The sequence below is a fragment of the Lichenostomus cassidix genome, chromosome 3, assembly GCF_008360975.1.
Source record: "Lichenostomus cassidix isolate B80296 chromosome 3, HeHo_3.0, whole genome shotgun sequence".
Taxonomy (NCBI): Eukaryota; Metazoa; Chordata; class Aves; order Passeriformes; family Meliphagidae; genus Lichenostomus; species Lichenostomus cassidix.
This window is the reverse complement of record NC_139483.1, coordinates 80,119,567-80,138,014: the sequence shown is the minus strand read 5'-3', so window position 1 is coordinate 80,138,014 and position 18,448 is coordinate 80,119,567. Positions and strand designations below refer to the sequence as shown.

Here is an 18,448-nt window from a genome sequence, read left to right as displayed (position 1 = left end):
GGGACAGTAAATTTAGCACTGATACCTGTCTTGCTAATGTGTTAACACTGTGGAAGCATAGTGATGCTTAACTACACAGCAAATGTAAACAACTTACATTGCTGCTCTTGTAACATAGTAATTTGGGGTTGCAGACGAACATTTAGAGACTCTTAAATGCAGTGCTTGAGCATGTGTGAAAACCAGCAGAAAGTGAAATCTACCTAAGAATAACTCCAGAAAACTACTGGAGAAAATTTGCAAGAAGCTGCACAGAAAGCTTTCTGATAAACTACCTGTTTTTCCTGTTTGCATTACCACAAGGATGCTCCTCATCACTTTGTTTTTACAGAAGGATGAATGAGATGGGAATTTTGTTTTGATTAAAAACTACAAAAGGCGTTACTGAAATGCATTAGCTCTTCAAAGTTCAGAGGCAGAAGTAAATTTACAGTTGTGAGATACATTAGGTCTTCTGTTAGCTTAACACAAATACATCAGTCAAAGCCTCCAAAGAAAAACAAAACTCTAAAACATTTAGAACTTAATTCCTCAACATTCCTTCAACATCAGCAAAAATGACAAATCGGGAGTGAGGAACCTAACACCAAAAAAAAAAGACTAATTTTGAAATGCTGATTTTCAAAATACAAACTGAATGACAAAATGTTCTTAACCCAAAAGTTATGAAAACAATGATCAATGTCTGAATCTTTCATTCAGTAAGTATACAGTAACAAAATCATCGGTTTGGAAGCTACATAATGTCCATGCCCAAATGATTTCTACAACTAAGTCTTTTCACTTCTACAGTTGTGTTACCTTCCATGGTAACACATGGCCCCCAGGCTTCTCTAATGGTTTCTTCAATAAAGTTTCTCACTCTTGATAAAAATTTCATGGATCACTGAAGCCGAGACTGGACAGAGTAGAAAGAAACTTGACCTAAACAGCAAACCATTTTGGGGTACTCTGTATGTGAGTACTTCTATTGGGCATATCTGTTCCTGGTAAACCACTAAATATTAAATGCAAACCACAGAAAATGTGATTATGAGGTGTCCTACTTACAGGCCAGCTAGTCAATTTAACTATTAACTATTTTCTTTTTTTCTTTACATTACCTTAAAGCATTTAAAAGCAAGGTGTCACAATGATGTTCTAAGAATAGAAGGACATAGAATCATGTTCGAGAGAGAAGGTTTACTGGCTCAACAGAAAAAGTGAAAGACATGGGTTATAAATTCCCTTCTTCCAGCAATATTCCATGAACATTTAGAAAGGAGTAAAACATTCTTTCTTATTGGTCATAACTGGGAGAAGAAAACAAGGAGATAACATCTATAAGCAGACCAAAATGAAAATAGAAGAACACCATAGCCAAGCATGTAAACTAAGCATGACATATATAAGAGCTGGTAGAAGACATTTTCCAAATAAATCAGAAAGAGATCAGAGGAATAGGAAAATATAAAACAAACCAAGCAATCAAGAGTTCATGATTATGCTGAAACTGAGAGTGAAACTAGGGATGTGGTGGTTTGATCCTGGCTGGAGGCCAGGTACCCACCAAAGCTGCTCTATCACTCCCCTCTCAGCTGGACAGGGGAGATAAAATAGATGAAAAGGCTCATGACTTGAGATAAAGATAAGGAGAGATCACAAACTGATTATTGTCATGAACAAAACAGACAAGTGATTGGGGAAATTATCTAACTTTATTACCAATCAAAATGTAAGTAGTATAATGAGAAGTAGAACAAATCTTAAAAGCACCCAAACCCTCCCTCCTTCCGAGGCTTAACTTCACTTAACTTACTGATCGTCTACCTTCTCCCTGCCAGTGGCACAGGGAGACGAGGAATAGGGACTACAGTCAGTTCATCGCATGTTGCTCCTGATGCTGCTTCTCCCTCAGGAGGTGGAGTCTTTGTCCTGCTCCCACATGGGGTCACTCCCACAGGAGACAATCCCCCATGAACTTCTCCAGCCTGAGTCCTTCCCACAGACTGCAGTTCTTCACAAACTGATCCAGTGTGGGATCCTTCCTGCCAGAAGCCTGCCCCAGCAGAGGCTTCCCACAGGGCCACAGCCTTCTTACGGCATCTACCTGCTCTGGAGTGAGGCTCCTCCCAAGGCTGCAGAGGGATCTCCACAGGCATCAGGGGCACAGCTGCCTCACCGTGCTCTTTCCCATGGGCTGCAGGGGAATCTCTCCTCTGATGCTTGGAGCACCTCTTCGCCTTCCTTCACTGACTTCAGTGTCTGCAGAATGGTTTGTCCCACATACTCTTGCCCCCCTCCTCTCTGGCCACAATTACTTCTGCGCCATTTTTTCTTTCTTCTTAAATATAGTAGCACAGAATCATTGAATGGCTTGGATTGGAAGGGACATTAAAGATCATCCACTTCAAACGACACTGTCATGAACAGGGACACCTTCCACTAGACTGGGTTGCTCAGAGCTCCATCTAAGCTGGCCTTAAACATTCCCACAGATGGAGCATCCAGAGCTTCTCTGGGCAACCTGTTCCAGCATCTCACCAACGTCAGAGTAAAGAATTTTTTCCTAACATTGAGTCTAAACCTGCTCCCTTTCAGTTTGAAGCCATTCTCCCTTGTCCTGTCACTACATGTCCTTGTAAAAAGTTTCTCTCCATTTTTCTTGGAGGCTCCTTTCAGATACCGGAAGGACACAATTAGGTCACCCCAAAGCCTTCTCTTTTCCAGGCTAAACAATCCCAATTCTCTTAGCCTTTCCTCATAAGAGAGGTGCTCCATCCCTCTCATCAACGTTGTGGCCCTGCTCTGGATTTGCTCCAATAGGTCAATGTCCCTTCTGTGCTGGGGACCCCAGAGGTGAAAGCTGTACTCAAGCTGGGGTCTCACAAGAGTGGAGCAGAGGGACAGACTCACCTGCCTTAATCTAACTGTCACACTGTTTTTGATGGTGTGATTGTTGTCACAGAGATTTTGCTACCATCACTGATTGGCTCAGCCTTGGCCAGCAGTGGGCCCATCTTGGGGTGGGCTGGCAGTGGCCCTGTTGGACATGGGGGAAGCTTCTAGCATAGACCCCTAGTACCAAAACCTTGCCATGCAAACACAATATAAGGGAAGAATCCCATGGTACAAGCAGACAAAATGCCACAGACAGAGTGAACACTCCAGGACAGGAGTTAAGGATCAAACCACTGAAATTATTCAAGTGCCTACAGAAAGAAGCTGAGTTGCAGGCATATAAGCAAAACAAAACCAAGAGCAGCTGATGCCCACAGGCATATCACTATCTTGCATCAAATGCAAGCCAAACTGAGGTAGCTTATTCTCCCTCACCTTCCATGAGAGAAAGGTAATCTAGCTTGTGCTTATCTTGAGATCCAAGCACACACAAAGGGAATTAATACAAACCACGTTGCACTCTGTTCATCTCTAGGCTTGCCTTGCAGCTACTTATGGCTTTGCTTACAAGCTAGGGTACAGTACTTAAAACCTCAATGGGGTTAACACCTAAGTATTGCCAAGCCTGAATTTCAGAATTTCAATGCCTTCATTTACGTCCTTAAAATTCCACAAGAATTTTAAGTTCATACACTCAGAAGCACTTGAGTTTGACAACACTGAGCATAGTTGTACCCAATTGTCACCTAAACAAGATCCACTAACTGTATTCAACATCTATATCTTAAATGAGGTGTCAGTCAGACAATCCCACTCAAAGAGGTCCTCATAAAGTGCAATGGTAGCTTCAACTTGTTTTCCAAATACAGCTTGAGAACGTGAAGCCTTGTCATATATTTACTAGTCAGAGAAGTCCTACCTTATGGATCAGATCTGTCCTTGAAATCACACTGTCACAACTTCTGTGCTCTGGGAACTCTCATATCAATACTCTTTAAAAGCTAAACCTGTCATTCTTTTAATGGCCAATTCTTTTTAGATAAATGAACTCTCATTTAGCTCCAGTTTTTCAGGTCATTCAGGCAATCATTCAACCCCACTTGCCTTACCTCAAAGCACTCTTCAGTACACACAACAGCATCTTCTCCTCCCTTAAGTCTTGCATCCTAGCAAATTCTTCCTCTTAATGTCAATTCCACATCCGTTTGGAGTCTTTTAATTCATACACCTTTCATCTCAGTGCTCTCTTAATCCATCTGAATCAAGTAACTCCAAAAACCTGTCTGAACTGGCACGGGAAAAAGTAGAGCCTTGCCTCACCCACTCCTCATGATTCCTGATCTACAAGACCTTAAAAGGAACTACATCCTATGCTCCCTAATTCCCTAACCTTCCTCTACCAACTGTTCTTATTCAGCCTTTGACACTCTTCCCTGGTTGCACACGACAGTATAGCACAGCTGCCTTGAATACCACCTCTTCTGGTCTTCCCTCTATAGAGCCTTGCTATGTGCCTGTTCACCCTGAGCACAGCAGAAATGCAGAGTGGCTGCTATGAACTTGTAGTCAAGTTATTCCAACCAGAGACAGCAACTACGAACAAGAGCTCAGCCACTACACTTGATCAATTTACATAACCAGTGGAGTCTCCAGGATGACTACATCTGCTTCATGCCAATGATGTTTCAACTGCTCAAGAATTCTTCACCTCTGGTTGCAGTATGTGGCTCCAAGACCATGTACTGATTTGCACCTCACTAATGGCCTGATGCCTCAACTGAGAAACATGATTTGCTGAGAACTCCACAACAGCAATTTATCTTTTTTCAAAATTTTAAACATCTAGTCATTTGGCCTTCTGTAGGTACTATGGTCATGCAATCAGCTTGGTTAAATTCTGTATAAAGCCATTTCCTGATCTTTTCCCATGGATTCTCCTTTAAGAGTATGCATAACACCTTGTTTCCTTCAAAGATTTCAAGACATGCTATCTACACAGCTTTAGAATGAATTTTCAAACATTCAGTTATGTTCTTGACATTTTGTCTCCCCATTTTATTTTGCTTCTGGAATATGCCTATGAGTGTTCAACCAGAAGTTCATATCATATTCTTGCTGGTGCTCTTTGAAGGCTTTTTCAGTTTCATTTCTTTGCTGGAGCTAGGATTTGCAGATTGACCCTACAACTTTTCCTCCTTCATTTTAGGGAAGAAAAGACTTCTACTCACAACTCAGCTTCTCCTCCATAGAGTTAATTTTGCTTGATGCTACTACTCCCTCATGATCTAGTTCTTGAAGCTCAGTGATCTAAGATCTCTATGTAGACATTTCCCCTTCAGTAATGTACTTTTCTGACTGATGTTTCCTTTTCCAAAGATGCTTGGTATCTGTTTTGTTCTGGTTATGTCTTTTGAGTTCTGCAATCTGATAAAATCTCCTGATGATGAAATAGGGGCAGAATTTCCCTCAAACACCCAGCAAGTTGCCTTCAACCACTGTTTTTTTCTTCACTAATAAAGTTCCTCCCTCCACTAACTGGCAATTAAATGTGAAATGAGTCTAGTAAACTGGGATGCTCCTATTACTCAGTTTGGTTGACAGCAGACTCATATGATCTAGTCTTTAACTTTCTTTGCTTCCATAATCAATTTCTCCAAGTGCTGCTTCTGCCACAGGTTTTTTCCTTCATGTCTTGGCCACAAGACAGCCAGCCCACTTACACAGCTTCTCCATTTCTATGTGTTTCTACCAGTCTAATCCTTGAGTTTCACCCCGTCATGGACATAGACTAAAAAAACTCTTCCCTTGAGAAGAAAATTGTATCTGCAAGACAAGTAGTGTGCCAAATCACCAAGTCCAAGGCTCAGCCAGCCCTCCGAAAGTTTAGGAACACATTCTGCTTGGTTTCTGTGAGAAAGGCTTTATGAACCTTAACCTCACCCTTCATTCTCTCTCCCCACCATCACCCTCTGAAGAACTTTCACTGAGATTCTACTTGCCTCCATCTTTGGCACAAATCCTCAAGTACAAGGGACTACTTGCACTCAGAGTATTCTTCTAAGCACCCCAGTGAACTTTTCTCAAGCACAAACAAACATTCAGGATTCTTTGGTCATACTTGGGTTCTCCATGGGAAAAGGAACAAGCAAAGAAGAAACATGTTTTGTTCTGGTTCTGTTTCCTAGACTGAAAAAGAAAATGAACCTGAACTTCCTGGGCAACTTTAAATTAGTCCCAAGATCTCCTGGCAAAAGTGTTTATGGCAATCGGTGTTCTCAAGGAAGCTGCTCCACTGGTTCACTTTTTAGGCAAGCAGCTCTAAGTTTCCCACCTTCTCCATCCTCACTGCCTTACACTTCTGATCCAACTGATAAAAGCTACAATTGATATTGCTCCTGAACAAGATGCTATGTAGAAGACATCCGTACCACTAAAGTGAAAGTTTGCATCTCTCTTCTTTCCTACTGATGGAAAAAGTCTATAATCTTATTAACTGCAACAGCTGTAAATAGTTGCTGTTCCAAAGCAGTCCCACGTGGCCTGGGATGGCCCTGCCTCCTTTAAACTCTTGAGCTCCAAGAACAATCATTCTCACCCAAAGTCAGTAAAGCCTCCTGCTCTTTACATCAGAACATTCAAATTAACTAGCTTCTCTAAACAAATATTTTTGCAGTGTTCCACAAACCTTTTCAAGCCACAGTCTCCTATTCCCCCTCCCAAACTGACAATGGTCTCTTCACCCACATTTTGAGATTTCCACACTCTTCTTTCCTGGATTGTGTCCTGAGTTATTCATCTTAATAGTTCCCCTGGACTCAGCCTGGAACCTCCCTTAAGTCACTTGCTCAGTCATCTAATCATACCCTTAATCCCTCCTGGCAGATCTAACCCCAACCAGCTACTTGAGCTGAGAGAAAGAAGGAAGCCCTGCCCTAGCTATTACATGGAACTGGTCCCATGCCCTTACAGAAACAAGGGCATGGAATTCCTAGATCATATTTCCTGATAGTAACTGTTCCTCTGACCACCTTTTTCTCCTAGTGACCACTAAGAGCATGTTTTTGACCTTTCGATCTCTTCTTGAAGTTTATGGCTTCCTAAATTATGTCCTCCAGCCTCCTAGGTGAATACATTGCTATAATGGATTTTGGGCTTTCATTAAAGGGGTCTAAAATGTAGTCAAGGAAGGAGAGAAAAAAAGTTTTTCAACAAATGAACAGGCAAAAGCATTAAGCTAAGGCTGAAAATGTATTTGATATTTTCCCCCATATTTTATATATATGGGGGAAAAGTCAGAACACTGCTATTATTCCCAAATGAAAGACTTAAACCAAAACCACAAACAAATCAGCTTTACACAGCATGCTTAATGCTAAAAGAAATTGTAACATGAACTCAAAATCCATTTAGGCTCATCATATACTTTTGGGGGTTTTTTTGGTCTCAGAAAAGGTCAGTTTTTTAAATAGCACAAAGCAGAGGAAGAAAATTATCAAGTCTTTAATGTGCAAAAATAAGGCAGCACAAGACTCAGTGGGATGTTCTGGCACAGTTCTACACAGCTGTCACCACAGGAGTCCAAGGCAGCAGGAGAAAACACCTGCTGGCAGGACAATCCTGCTGATACTGAGAACAGGGCTAAAGACAGACAGGTGTTCAATAAGAAATGGAAGTGGGAACTGGAGAGAATAAGTGTAGGAGTAGTAGTGGGAATAAAATTTCTTCACATTTTGTTGTGTAATTTTGCTGTGTAGTAGTGTTTCAGTATGATTTATTGTGTAATGCTATTGCATAGCATCATTTGTTGAGCAACTTTGCTGCGTGGTATAGTTTTTTATTTAATGATATTGAACATTAGGCAATGGTCTTGCATGCCATAATTTGTGTTTTCTGTTGAGCAACATCATTGTCATAGCTCTTAACACAAAGGTGAATTGCATGAATTCGTAACAGTGATGAATTCATGATTTTAACATATCATAGAATGGTTTGGGTTGGAAGGGACATTAAAGACCATCTAGTTCCAACCACCCTGCCCTGGGGAAAGACACCTTCCACTAGAATTTCAGAGCCCCATCAACTTGGCCTTGAACAATTCCAGGGATGGGGCATTCACAGCTTTTCTGGGCAACCTGCTCCTGTGCCTCATCCACCCTCGCAGCAGAGAATTTTTCCCTAATAGCTAATCTAAACTCGCTCTCTTTCAGTCTAACGCCATTACCTTGTCCTATCACTACATGCCTTTGTAAATCTCCCTCTACTGCTCTCTTGTCACCCCACTTTAGGTACTGGAAGGATGCTGTATGTTCACTCAGAGATGGCAAATGGAGACAAATATTTTTGTCTGAACAAAGAAACATGCAGAAAAGCAGCAAACTGAGCATGTATTTTTGCAGAACTTAAAGCATTAAAAAATTATTTCACTGAACAGCCATGCAGAACTGTCTCATGAATAACACTTTCTTATCCCAAGCTACCTTGTAACTACAATGTGAGGTATTACATGTTTTGCCTATCTGTACCTGACTGTAAAAACCACAGAAGAACCTTGTTTCTCATACTACTGGGTATGAATAAGAACTGAAATGTGTTTTTCTTGTGTCTTAGGCTCTACCTGAAACTAGCCTTGAAGGGACCTGTTGCAATTCAGATTCTGAACAAGAAACTCTCCACATAATAGGACTGATACCTTCATTACAACGGAATCCTGCATTAACAGCAACACTATTGAAATTAAAGCAAAATTTAAAAAATTTCATTAGTAAATCAGTAAGATTTAATCATATTTTAGGGGCAATAACAATGTTATCCTACTACTGCTTAACATTTGCCAAAGAAGCAGAAGAAAAAGTTTGCTCTATGAGTGGTATCACTGTCAGTTACTTATCGTTACATTCTTTACATTTACTTGCTTTTTCTTTTTTTTTCCCCCACTGTGATCATTTCTGCCTAGAATAAACATGGTCTATAGACAGACTTAAAAAAACATGTTTGAAGTTCAGGAAGTATATCAAAACTTGAAGTATTTTTTTCAAAAAACCCAGTAGTCTATAAGGATATCAACTTTGTATCCATATCTATTTTTATATCCATCTGAAAATGCTATTGATTGACTAGAACAGCATCTCTTTCCTGTGTTACCTGGCAGTCTACGAACAATTGTATGTTGCAAGAGTCAGAGAAAGAGAGCAAACACTGGTAGATTACAATGCAGTGCTGCTGCAAGCACTTTTATTTGCTCTCATATTCTGGCAGTTTTTAAATACAGAAGAGAAAAATATGCATGCAGGCTCAATTTTTAAAATATTGCAAAACACAGAAGTTATGGGAAGGCAAATTGTGAAAAAAAGTGAGCTCCTTCCATCTATAACATAAGATTAATTTATTATCTGACAGATGGCAGTAGGGAGGGGGGCGGAAAAGCAAAGACTGCTGATGCAGTGAGCTTCTCGTCTGTAAGGAAGGCCCCACATTCCCACTTATCACACTGCCACGAAACACATCCACAGTTGCATGCACTCCAATTTTGCTCTATGTGTTTCCGAATAGCTAAACCTCATCACTGTGTGGACAACGGAAAAATGAAGAAAACATCCAGAGAAGTCAACGATCCTCCTGTCAGCTGCCCGTGGCTACTCACAACAGCAGCTGTGAAAGCTGCGGCTCCTTTCATTCGACACACGAGACAGAGCCATTCACGCTGACCAATAACACTTCCAGAGCTACCGGTCACTGCAGCAATATACCACCTCATTTGCTGTCCCAGCACTGAAAGCTGCTTTTGCACATTTCTCCATATTCCAAGACATTTACTCTTCCTTCAGCATCTGCCACATTGCAGTCGTGGGGTGCCAGTACAGGAGTGGAGCATATCGAAAACGAAAAAGAGCAGAACCGACCCCAACACATGTAACATCAAATGAAAAGCTGCTGCACTGACGGTAACAACCATCTCCTCATTTCGTCGGCTGAACTCCACGCGATGCCGACACGGGGCTCCCACCTGCCGCAGATGCCAAAGGCCGCCCGAGCTCCGGCACGACTTACCGGAGGGCCTGGCTTACCTCCGGCATCAGATTGCGCGCGACCACCCCAAGGCACGCCGCGGCCTCAGCGAACCGGAGACACCGCGGCCCCGGCAAGCGGATTTCGCTCCGTCCACCCGCGGGCGCCCGGGGGACGCGCTCACCTTGCAGCGGACCGATGCCCCGCGCACCCGGGGCCCCTCCAGGGGATTAAGGAGGATAAACAAACACCGCACCGAGCGCACCCAGAGGGGCGAGGAGGGCAGCGGGAGCGGGGGGTCTGGCTGGGCCGCGGCGCCAGTCCCGGGGGCAGGAGCTCCGCGTCTCCCGGGAGACGGAGCCATTTTGAGCCGCTGCGCATCGGTGGCAGCGGGCGGGGGGCGCCGAGCGCGGCGATGGCGGGGCCGGGGCCGGCCTGGCGCGTTACCTCGGATGCTCCAGGTCCAGCGGTAGAACTCGAGGGTGTCGTTCACCACGCTGGACACCAGGCCCATGGCGCTGGGGGGCTCGGCGGCGGCGGCACCCATGGTGAGCAGCAGCAGCAGCGGCGGAGCCGGCAGACCTGTCTCGGCGCGTGCGTCCGTGCCTCTGCGCCGGGGCTGCTGCTGCTGCTGCCCCTTCTACAGCCGGAGATGTGATTTAAATCTCTATCTCTCGGTATCTTCCCTCCAGACTCCGCCTAGCTCCCGTCACCGGCTCCCGAGCCCCGCGGGCAGGGTGGAGGGCGCGGAGGCGGGGGGCGGCGCGGCGGCGGCCGCGGCTCCGCAGCTCGGTGCTCGCAGCTCGGTGCGCAGCGCCCGGCGCGGTGCGGTGCGGTGCGGTGAGTCACGTGGCCGCCGTCCCGCTGCCCGCCCGCGGCTGTGCGGCCCCACGGCCCGGAGCGGCGCGCAGGCGCCCCGCGGCACCGGCAGGTGCGGGCGGCGCGGGGACCCCGCTGCTCCTCCCGCGGGGGGCGGGCGGGATGCCGAGGAGCCGCTTCTTATCGCAGCTGGGCTCTTTATTTTCAAATAGGTTGTGGGGTTTTTACCGGGGCAGGGCGGGGGGATGAATATTTCGGCCAACTCTTATTTCCTTTCTTTCTTTTCTCTTTGTAGCAGTTTGGATTTTTCTTCTCTCTTCCCCTCCTGCTCCCCCCTGACAGATATGCCTAGGGTCCGGCGTGAGCGGTGCTGGCGTTATCTCTGTGTGTGCGTACCGAGCTATCGGCTCTTCTGCTGCTTCCAGGAGCCGCCGCTAAAATCCCTTTTCCTCCCAGCGCGGATAACACCAGCAACCGCAACGGGACCTCGCTACCTCCCTGCCCCACCGCCTGGTGGCACTTCCCTGGCCAGCCTTCTCCATGCGGCACCCAGCTGCCCTTCGCACACCTCCCTGTATGTCCTGCACCAAGGCCTTTATGGTCGCTTCATGGAGCAGAGCGATTCAGCTGCCCGGAGTGTTGCTGGGTGCTGCAGGAGAAGGAGCATCTATTCTGCACCCTGCGTTTAAGCCCCAGCAAACCCTCTGTCTGGTGTGAGGGCACCTCACGCCCTTTGCCTCTTAGCTCCTCCTGCCAGCTTGTCTCTCCCATGCTCCTGCATAGTGCAGATGGCTGCGTGACACCCTGGGGAGTGAGGGGCAGGAGGGGACCTGCTCCACCCAAGTAGCAAGCTTTCCTCCTAGCAGGCAGCAGATCAGATGCTATCTGCCTCTCCCTATTCCAGTGTGGCAGCACCCCTGTCACTTGTCACTTGGTGAGCACAGCTCGCACTCCTCTTCCTGGGTGAGTCACCCTCGGCGTAGCTCCCGCACTGCTCTGGCTGCTGCGATCCCAGCCCTATGGAGAGGAGAGGCACACTGGCCATCACTAGTTATTGCACTGGAAGCAGTCACTGCACCAAAACCAGGTGGTTGGGAGGTAGGGGTCGCCCGCGCTGGAAGAGGAGCTATGTCGACACCTGGAGGCCTCGATGGACAGGGAAGTCCAACTTATCCCAATGCTGCCTGAAAATTGGAGCAAAGCATGTGGATGTATAGACAGCTGCTACTTCTCTCACGTGAGAAGAGACAATCAAAATCCTGCATGAATTACACTGACTTGAATGATGCTTTATTTTGATGGCGCTGATCATGGCAGAAGGTCTGGTGAGAGCTCTGAAATGGATTTGGCACTGGGTAGGGCAAGGTGAACACCAGCCTGCTTCCCAAGTTGCAGGCAGACAGTGTAGTGATAGCTGTGGTTCCTGTACCTTCAATAGGTGAAACCACTGGAGTGTATTGTTGGACATTTAGAATCTTGATATGTGGTTAGCATTGTCTAAAGCACAGCTTCAGAACTTTTTTAACATTATCATTTAAATCAAAAGGAAACCAGGAGATTGAGTCATAATCCTCAAATTGGTATGTGGCCATTTGTGTTGGCCACATGCTTGAAACAGAATGGGCTACTGAGTGAATCAACTCCCCTGCCCTGTTGGGCAAGATGTGGACTAAAGAGAGTGCCACCAACACAAGGAGTGAAGATCTGCAGTCTACGAAAGACCAAAAAAGGAACGAGACATATTAGGGATATGAATACATATTCGTGTTAGTAATTATTTACATTGTAGCCTAGATATGCTTACTTCTTTATTAGAATGACTTTATTCTGTGGAAGTCTTTTTTGCACAATTGACACCAATAATTATTGTCTATAAAATGTTTATATGATCCAATTTTATATTTCATCTATTTCTGATTAGAAAACTTTTCTTGATGGCAATTAAATCCTTTATATTAGCAATGTGATTGTACATAGATAATTTTATAGAGCAATTAAGCCTTGAGAGGAGCCGCAACTGAGTTGCAGAGCTTGGACAACAGGGAGAAGATGAACTATCTAACCAGAGGAACCTCCTCTGTGCTTTGAGATTGCCTTCACAAAATGTGCTGAAATCTATGACTAACTCTTTTCATTAGTTTAACTTTCAACCTGAAAATATGTGGGTGTGCTTTTAAGATTAGGTCTGGGTCTGGGGCTTCCAAACACATCCCAGCTTGTTTCCTACATGTGTGCACCCAGCAGGATGTACTGGGTTGAGAATGCCGAGGCCATATTTTCTACTTGAAGATAGCAGAAGAAGGAAGGCATCCAAAGGCATAGTATCAATGCATCCTCCAAGGAAAACTGCAGCATGGTAGTCAGAAAAAGATGATTTTTCAATATCATTAGTTACCAGTGTTGTCATCTTCTACTTGGTAATCTGCATTTCTCAGATCACACTGCAGCCTGGAAAGGAGCAGGGGGGAGGGTGTGGGGGGAATGCAGCACCACAACATGTTCATCTCAGATGGGCAAATTTCTGCCAGAAGAAGGCAGATCTGTGGCAGCTGACCCCAGAGGAACACACACATGCATTCCCAGCTGTGCTCCAGCCATTTGGCCATTGCTCTAGGGTGCTTGTGCTGGCAATTGTGTGCTTTGGGAAGGGCGCAGAAGGTAACAGGAAGCTGTGGGACAGGTGCCTCAAGGAAGGTCTCCTCCCAGTTCCCATTCCAAATACAAACCATCTGTATTTCTTCCAGATATTTTTGTAAAAAAAACCCCAATGATGTCTCATTTCAGAATTGTTTCATCTCTGCTTCTTCATGAAACAAACAAAAAATGTTACAAATTCCAGATGACCACTGCCTTTAGTAATGCTCATAAAAAAGCATTTCTTCATTAATTTCAGTGAAGCATATTCTATCATAATGATTGATGAATCAGCAGCACTAGTTGAAAGTATTCCCACTCAGGTTTTGCTTCAGGTTAGCAATAAAATTGCTGTAAGGGGAAAATGTAATGCAGGTATGTTTGGTAATATTTATGAAGTGTAGTAGGAAGAAAGCAGTCAGAGCTCTGTATGTTGCCACAAGTGATCCCTCCAGGCAGCTCAACAAAAGACAGAAACAGCAGTAAAAGAACTCTGCCTTGCTACAAAAAGAATCCCCACAACCAGGAACTTACTTGATGGGAAAGCATAAAATTGCTTGAATCAACACATTTGACAGATCTAAATGTTACATGATGTGGTAAGGGACAACCTATTCACTTTTCAGTAGAGAAGGCATATAAAGTATTATATGTATTAAACATGGCCAAATTTAAATGTTGAAAATACCTTTAACTTTAGAAATGTGTTTTGATTACTTTAACTACTGAATTTTTATATTTTTTCATTTGATTCCATCAATGTCTTAGGAGGGAAAATGATTAAATAAGTTAGCACATTAATTTGCAGTGCACGGGATTTTCTGGCCCAACGTGTCCAATTGCTATGCTCCTCGCATTAAAGCTTTTGAGCTGAAATGCATTAAAAAGACTGCTAGCTGAGCCAAAAGAAGCTCATTTGATCTTTGAATCAACAAGTACAGGCTCAAGTGTATTCATATGCAATAATGCAACTGCTATCTGCTTCAATACAAAGGCTGATTTAAGGCAGCTTTATACTACACAAGCTTAAAAGTAGCTTTTTAGATACAACCATAATTTTAAAAAATAATAACATTAAAACCAACAATGTGTCTTTCAGCACTAATTAATTTTTTGTTGATTACATAACATACTGTCATTTGAGGTGGGGTAATTCTGCACACAGGGATTACACAGCTTTTGCACAGAGAGTATTCCATAGAATTTGAAACAGATCCTGCTCTTTGTCTTCTAAACCATCTGCTAGATGCCATCTGTCCTTCCATACATTTAACTGCGTCAAAATAATTTTTTTCCAAACCAAATATATTGGAGTGATGCATCAGAAAGTATCCAGAGATGTTAATTCTCAGGCTTTGGCCAAAACTTACCTTTGATGTAAGTTCCTGCAAGGTTCCACCTCACTGTTGTCACCAGCCCTGAACTGAATTTCTTGTATGTGTCAACTTCATGTTTTGAACATCAGCCATTTTTTCTGTGGCTTTATCAGAAATATGAGAATTAAAGTATGTTTAATATCCTGGTTCAAATGGTCAAGGGCCAGATCGAATATTCCCAGTGAAACAGATGCAAGTTTTGTTTGGACCCTCTATACATATTAACATTTCTTCTTCATCTTTCTGCACAAAAATTTGGTGCCAAGAAGATGAGGGTAGTGATGAACAGCTTTCTCCCAAGCCATATCAGGCTTTACGCTCAAGTAAACTGTGGTTTGACTCAGGATCATTATATTTACAGTTTTTTTCTAAACTGGAGAACTAATCCACTTTACCGTGGTCTGGGCAGAGACTGGAAGAGCTGGCCTGCAGTGCTGGGCTGCATTCAGCTTAAACTGCTGCTGTTTAGTTCTGGTTCAGAAGAGGAGCCATTAATTTCCCAGCGCCATTCTGAGAGATTAATTTATAATTGATTCCCCTGTGGGAGATGCTATTAACCGTGAAGCTAATGTGTATATACAGTATTTGAGATGTGTTGCATACCAAGCACGTACACATACATTCATAACTTTACCTGCGTTTCAGCTTCCTTTTAAAAAGGAGTGTTCAACAGGCACAAGGATGATAAAAACCTGTATATATACAATCTCACTCTGCCTTAATGATACTTTTACATGGTTTCTCATACTTTTACACAGCTAAGATTTTTATCTGCAGTGATATCTGTCACAGCATCTATCATTTGTGAGGTGTGGCAAGCACGCTTTTGCAATGAGGGCTTCATATGTGCACATGCTGGAGAAGGATGATGCTAAACTATGGGCTGATGTTTTGAGGGCACTGTGTTGAAATGACAGCAACATGTATAGTCAGATCTGCAGCATGTCGCTAACGACCAAATCCAGCCTTTTCCATAGGTGTGTGTCACTGCTACTGCACCCACTTCACTGGGTGTGTCAGCCTCCTGAAGGCGTGTAGCTGTTTGTAGGGATGATCTTGCACCTTTGCTTCTGCGCTGGTAATGGCCTGAAATATAGGGCATAGTCCCCTGCAGAAGCCGCTTATAGCAATGCAGTGAGGTGGAAGGGCGTTGGTTGCGCAAGCCGAGTGCCATTGTGCTGTCTGCAGCTGGAGCCCTGTGAGTATGGGTGGTGACGATGGTGCTGCCCATACCCTTTATCTGTGTGGTGTGTGGGGCACAAAATTGTGGTAAAGGAGTTACATAAAGGCTGCGTCAGCCTCTGGGCCTCTGAACTGGTGTGACCCAGCCCACGCTCCACCTTTCGCTCTGCCAGGGGGACATGCTGTGGATCTGCACACTGTTGATGGACAGCTGGAGTGCCAGTCCTCATTATAGGTGTGTTGTCTTATCCTCAGAAGATCATGTGAAAGTATTTGCCACAGGCTTAAACATTTTATAAACAGTAGGTTAGCCATATAGTCCTATTGAGATAATCTGGCATTATTGACTTCATTTTATGTATGGTGAAACCAAGCCTAGAGAAAAGTTACAGCCCTTTGGAATGAAATAGAGCAGAAAATTTTGGGATGTCCCTTAATGTAGCTATGTCTTAGCTACTCACTGATATAAACCTGTGGTTCACTAGTCTTTCCAGTCCCATATTCAGGCATTGGCATGAGCCTCAGGACCCTACTTGGAAAGAACCTGAAGATCCACTAGGTGGTTGTAGCCAAGACAGACACATATAAAACATAACACTTCCTATGCTGTATAGTGAAATTCCAAATTTCTTACTAAACATATGAGAGCTTTTGCTCTAAGTTTTCATGCAGTGACTACTGTAAATATTTTAGTTGTCAGGGTTTACAGTAGAGAATTTTGTAGTAGTTGTCTGTGTGTGTGTGTGTGTGTGTGTATAACTCAACAGTCTTTTAAGAGAAAGAGCAAGAGCACGAAAAGATACTAGAACATGAATATTTAGTTGTTGAAATCAGAAATACAGTCATGACCTTGTAAAAGGCCTTGAAATCATCTACCACATCCTGTTCACACTCAGCAGCAAGTTGCCATGCATCCATCTCTCCTGCCTGGGGATAGGCTGGGAAATCCCCAGGGAGGGCTGCTGTGCAGGCATACTGTGCTTCCTGCTGGGATTTGCACTGCCCATTACAGGGTGTTGTGGCACTGGGATTGGTGTTAGCCTCTGAGCCATCCATTCTTAGCGCAAGAGGCAATTAATACTCAGGAAGATTTTACCAGGATTACAAAGCTCTGGTGGGAATGAAGTCACCTGTCCCCAAGGTAAGAGTCACAGCTCTACGTGGCAGATAAATGGACTCCCAAAAGGGAAGCCGACACCTTAAACTGTCGTGTTTTTTAAAAGACAATTATTACATATGAGTAGGTGCACAAAATAAGCACATTTTATCTGTGTGCACATTTTATGAACTCTGCATCTAGCCACAAATCTTTATTTTGCCTCAGGTCTTGTCTCAAAATGTTAGGTCTTATCTATGCAATGGAGCAGGATGCATAAATCCAAAACCTGAGAAGCCTGTCATTGGAAGAGAATGTCTATGTTAGAGGCAGTATTAAAGTATGTTTAAAATGCAAAGGCCAATCAGATACTGTAATACCTGCCCAAAAATCACAGGTAATGGGAGGCTCATGGACACAGAAGGATAGCTCTGTGTCTGAATTATTTCAAGAATTCATTAATCACTATTTGGAACAGGCCCCATGTAAATGAACAGGACTCTGTGGAATTCAGTAGAGTCTTTACAGACACCTATTTTATGTTGTTTACAGCAGAAACATGAACAGAAATATACTATTTGCCTTTTCATTGAGAAAGTGGCCAATGGGAGTTAGGCCAAGGATGCTGCACTATAAGAGTACAATAAAATATTTATAGTAATATATTCTGAGGATCAATTTATTGATACACATCAAGATGAAAAAAAATTTCTTCTTTTCAAATCAGGTTGTTGAATAATAAAATTTGGTTTTATTTCTGCCTAGCTGATTCTAATAACAAAAGAACCAGGCTTGTTTAGTCTAGACCTAGTAAGCCATGAGATCTGAAGATGGAAAGCAAAAGAGGCAAGTAGTAATGTCAACTCTGAACTTTAAAAAAGAGGACTTTGGGGAGATTATTGTTGTGCAAGTTCCTGGAAGCTGCTCCTTTGAAAGACAAAGGAGCCCAGGAGAGTGAGTCACAAACCATGAGAAGCATCAATTTCTGTCTGCAGACATGATGCAGGTGTGAGGAGGCCAGATTATCTGAATGGGAAACTCCTGACAGGGCTTAGGTGGAATAAAGGAATCCTATGGGAGACAGAAGGCGGCATAGGCTGCTCAGGGTAAATACAGAAGGAGTGTCCAAGTCTGAAATGATTGAATTAAGAAAACCAAAGACTAGCCAGAGTAAAAACTGGTGAAGTAAATGAGGGAAGCAGCAAGTGGAAGAATAAGGCCAAGTGAACAGGTAGCCTAATAATGAAGGAGAATGGCTGAGGTTTTTACATCCCAATTTTTACTGGCAAAATTTGTTCTCACGCTTCCCAAAATTTGTTCCCATGCTTCATGTGTTTGGAATATAACCAGTGTTAGAGGAAGACTGAGTTAGGGATTAATCAAGCAGCTTGAACACAGAGCCAAACAGGATGCATGGCTGATAACACTGCAAGGCTGTTCTCTATCTCTTCAAGAG

At 43.7% G+C, this 18,448-nt stretch overlaps 1 protein-coding gene across 3 annotated transcripts in view; it reads right to left on the bottom strand.

Moving 5' to 3' along the window:
* The window catches only part of ELOVL4 (ELOVL fatty acid elongase 4), a 36,965-nt gene extending 26,263 nt beyond the window's left edge, over positions 1–10,702 (bottom strand). Inside the window, exon 1 of one of the 3 annotated variants that reach the window (XM_085056451.1) lies at positions 10,333–10,702. In XM_085056451.1, coding sequence (XP_084912577.1) covers positions 10,333–10,432 — 100 coding nt within the window. In that variant the 5' untranslated portion in view covers positions 10,433–10,702. Of the gene's footprint in view, positions 1–1,798; positions 2,075–10,069; positions 10,218–10,332 lie in introns of those variants that run through there. The other 2 variants (XM_085056453.1, XM_085056452.1) reach the window with 2 other exon arrangements.
* Positions 10,703–18,448: the final 7,746 nt, after the last annotated feature.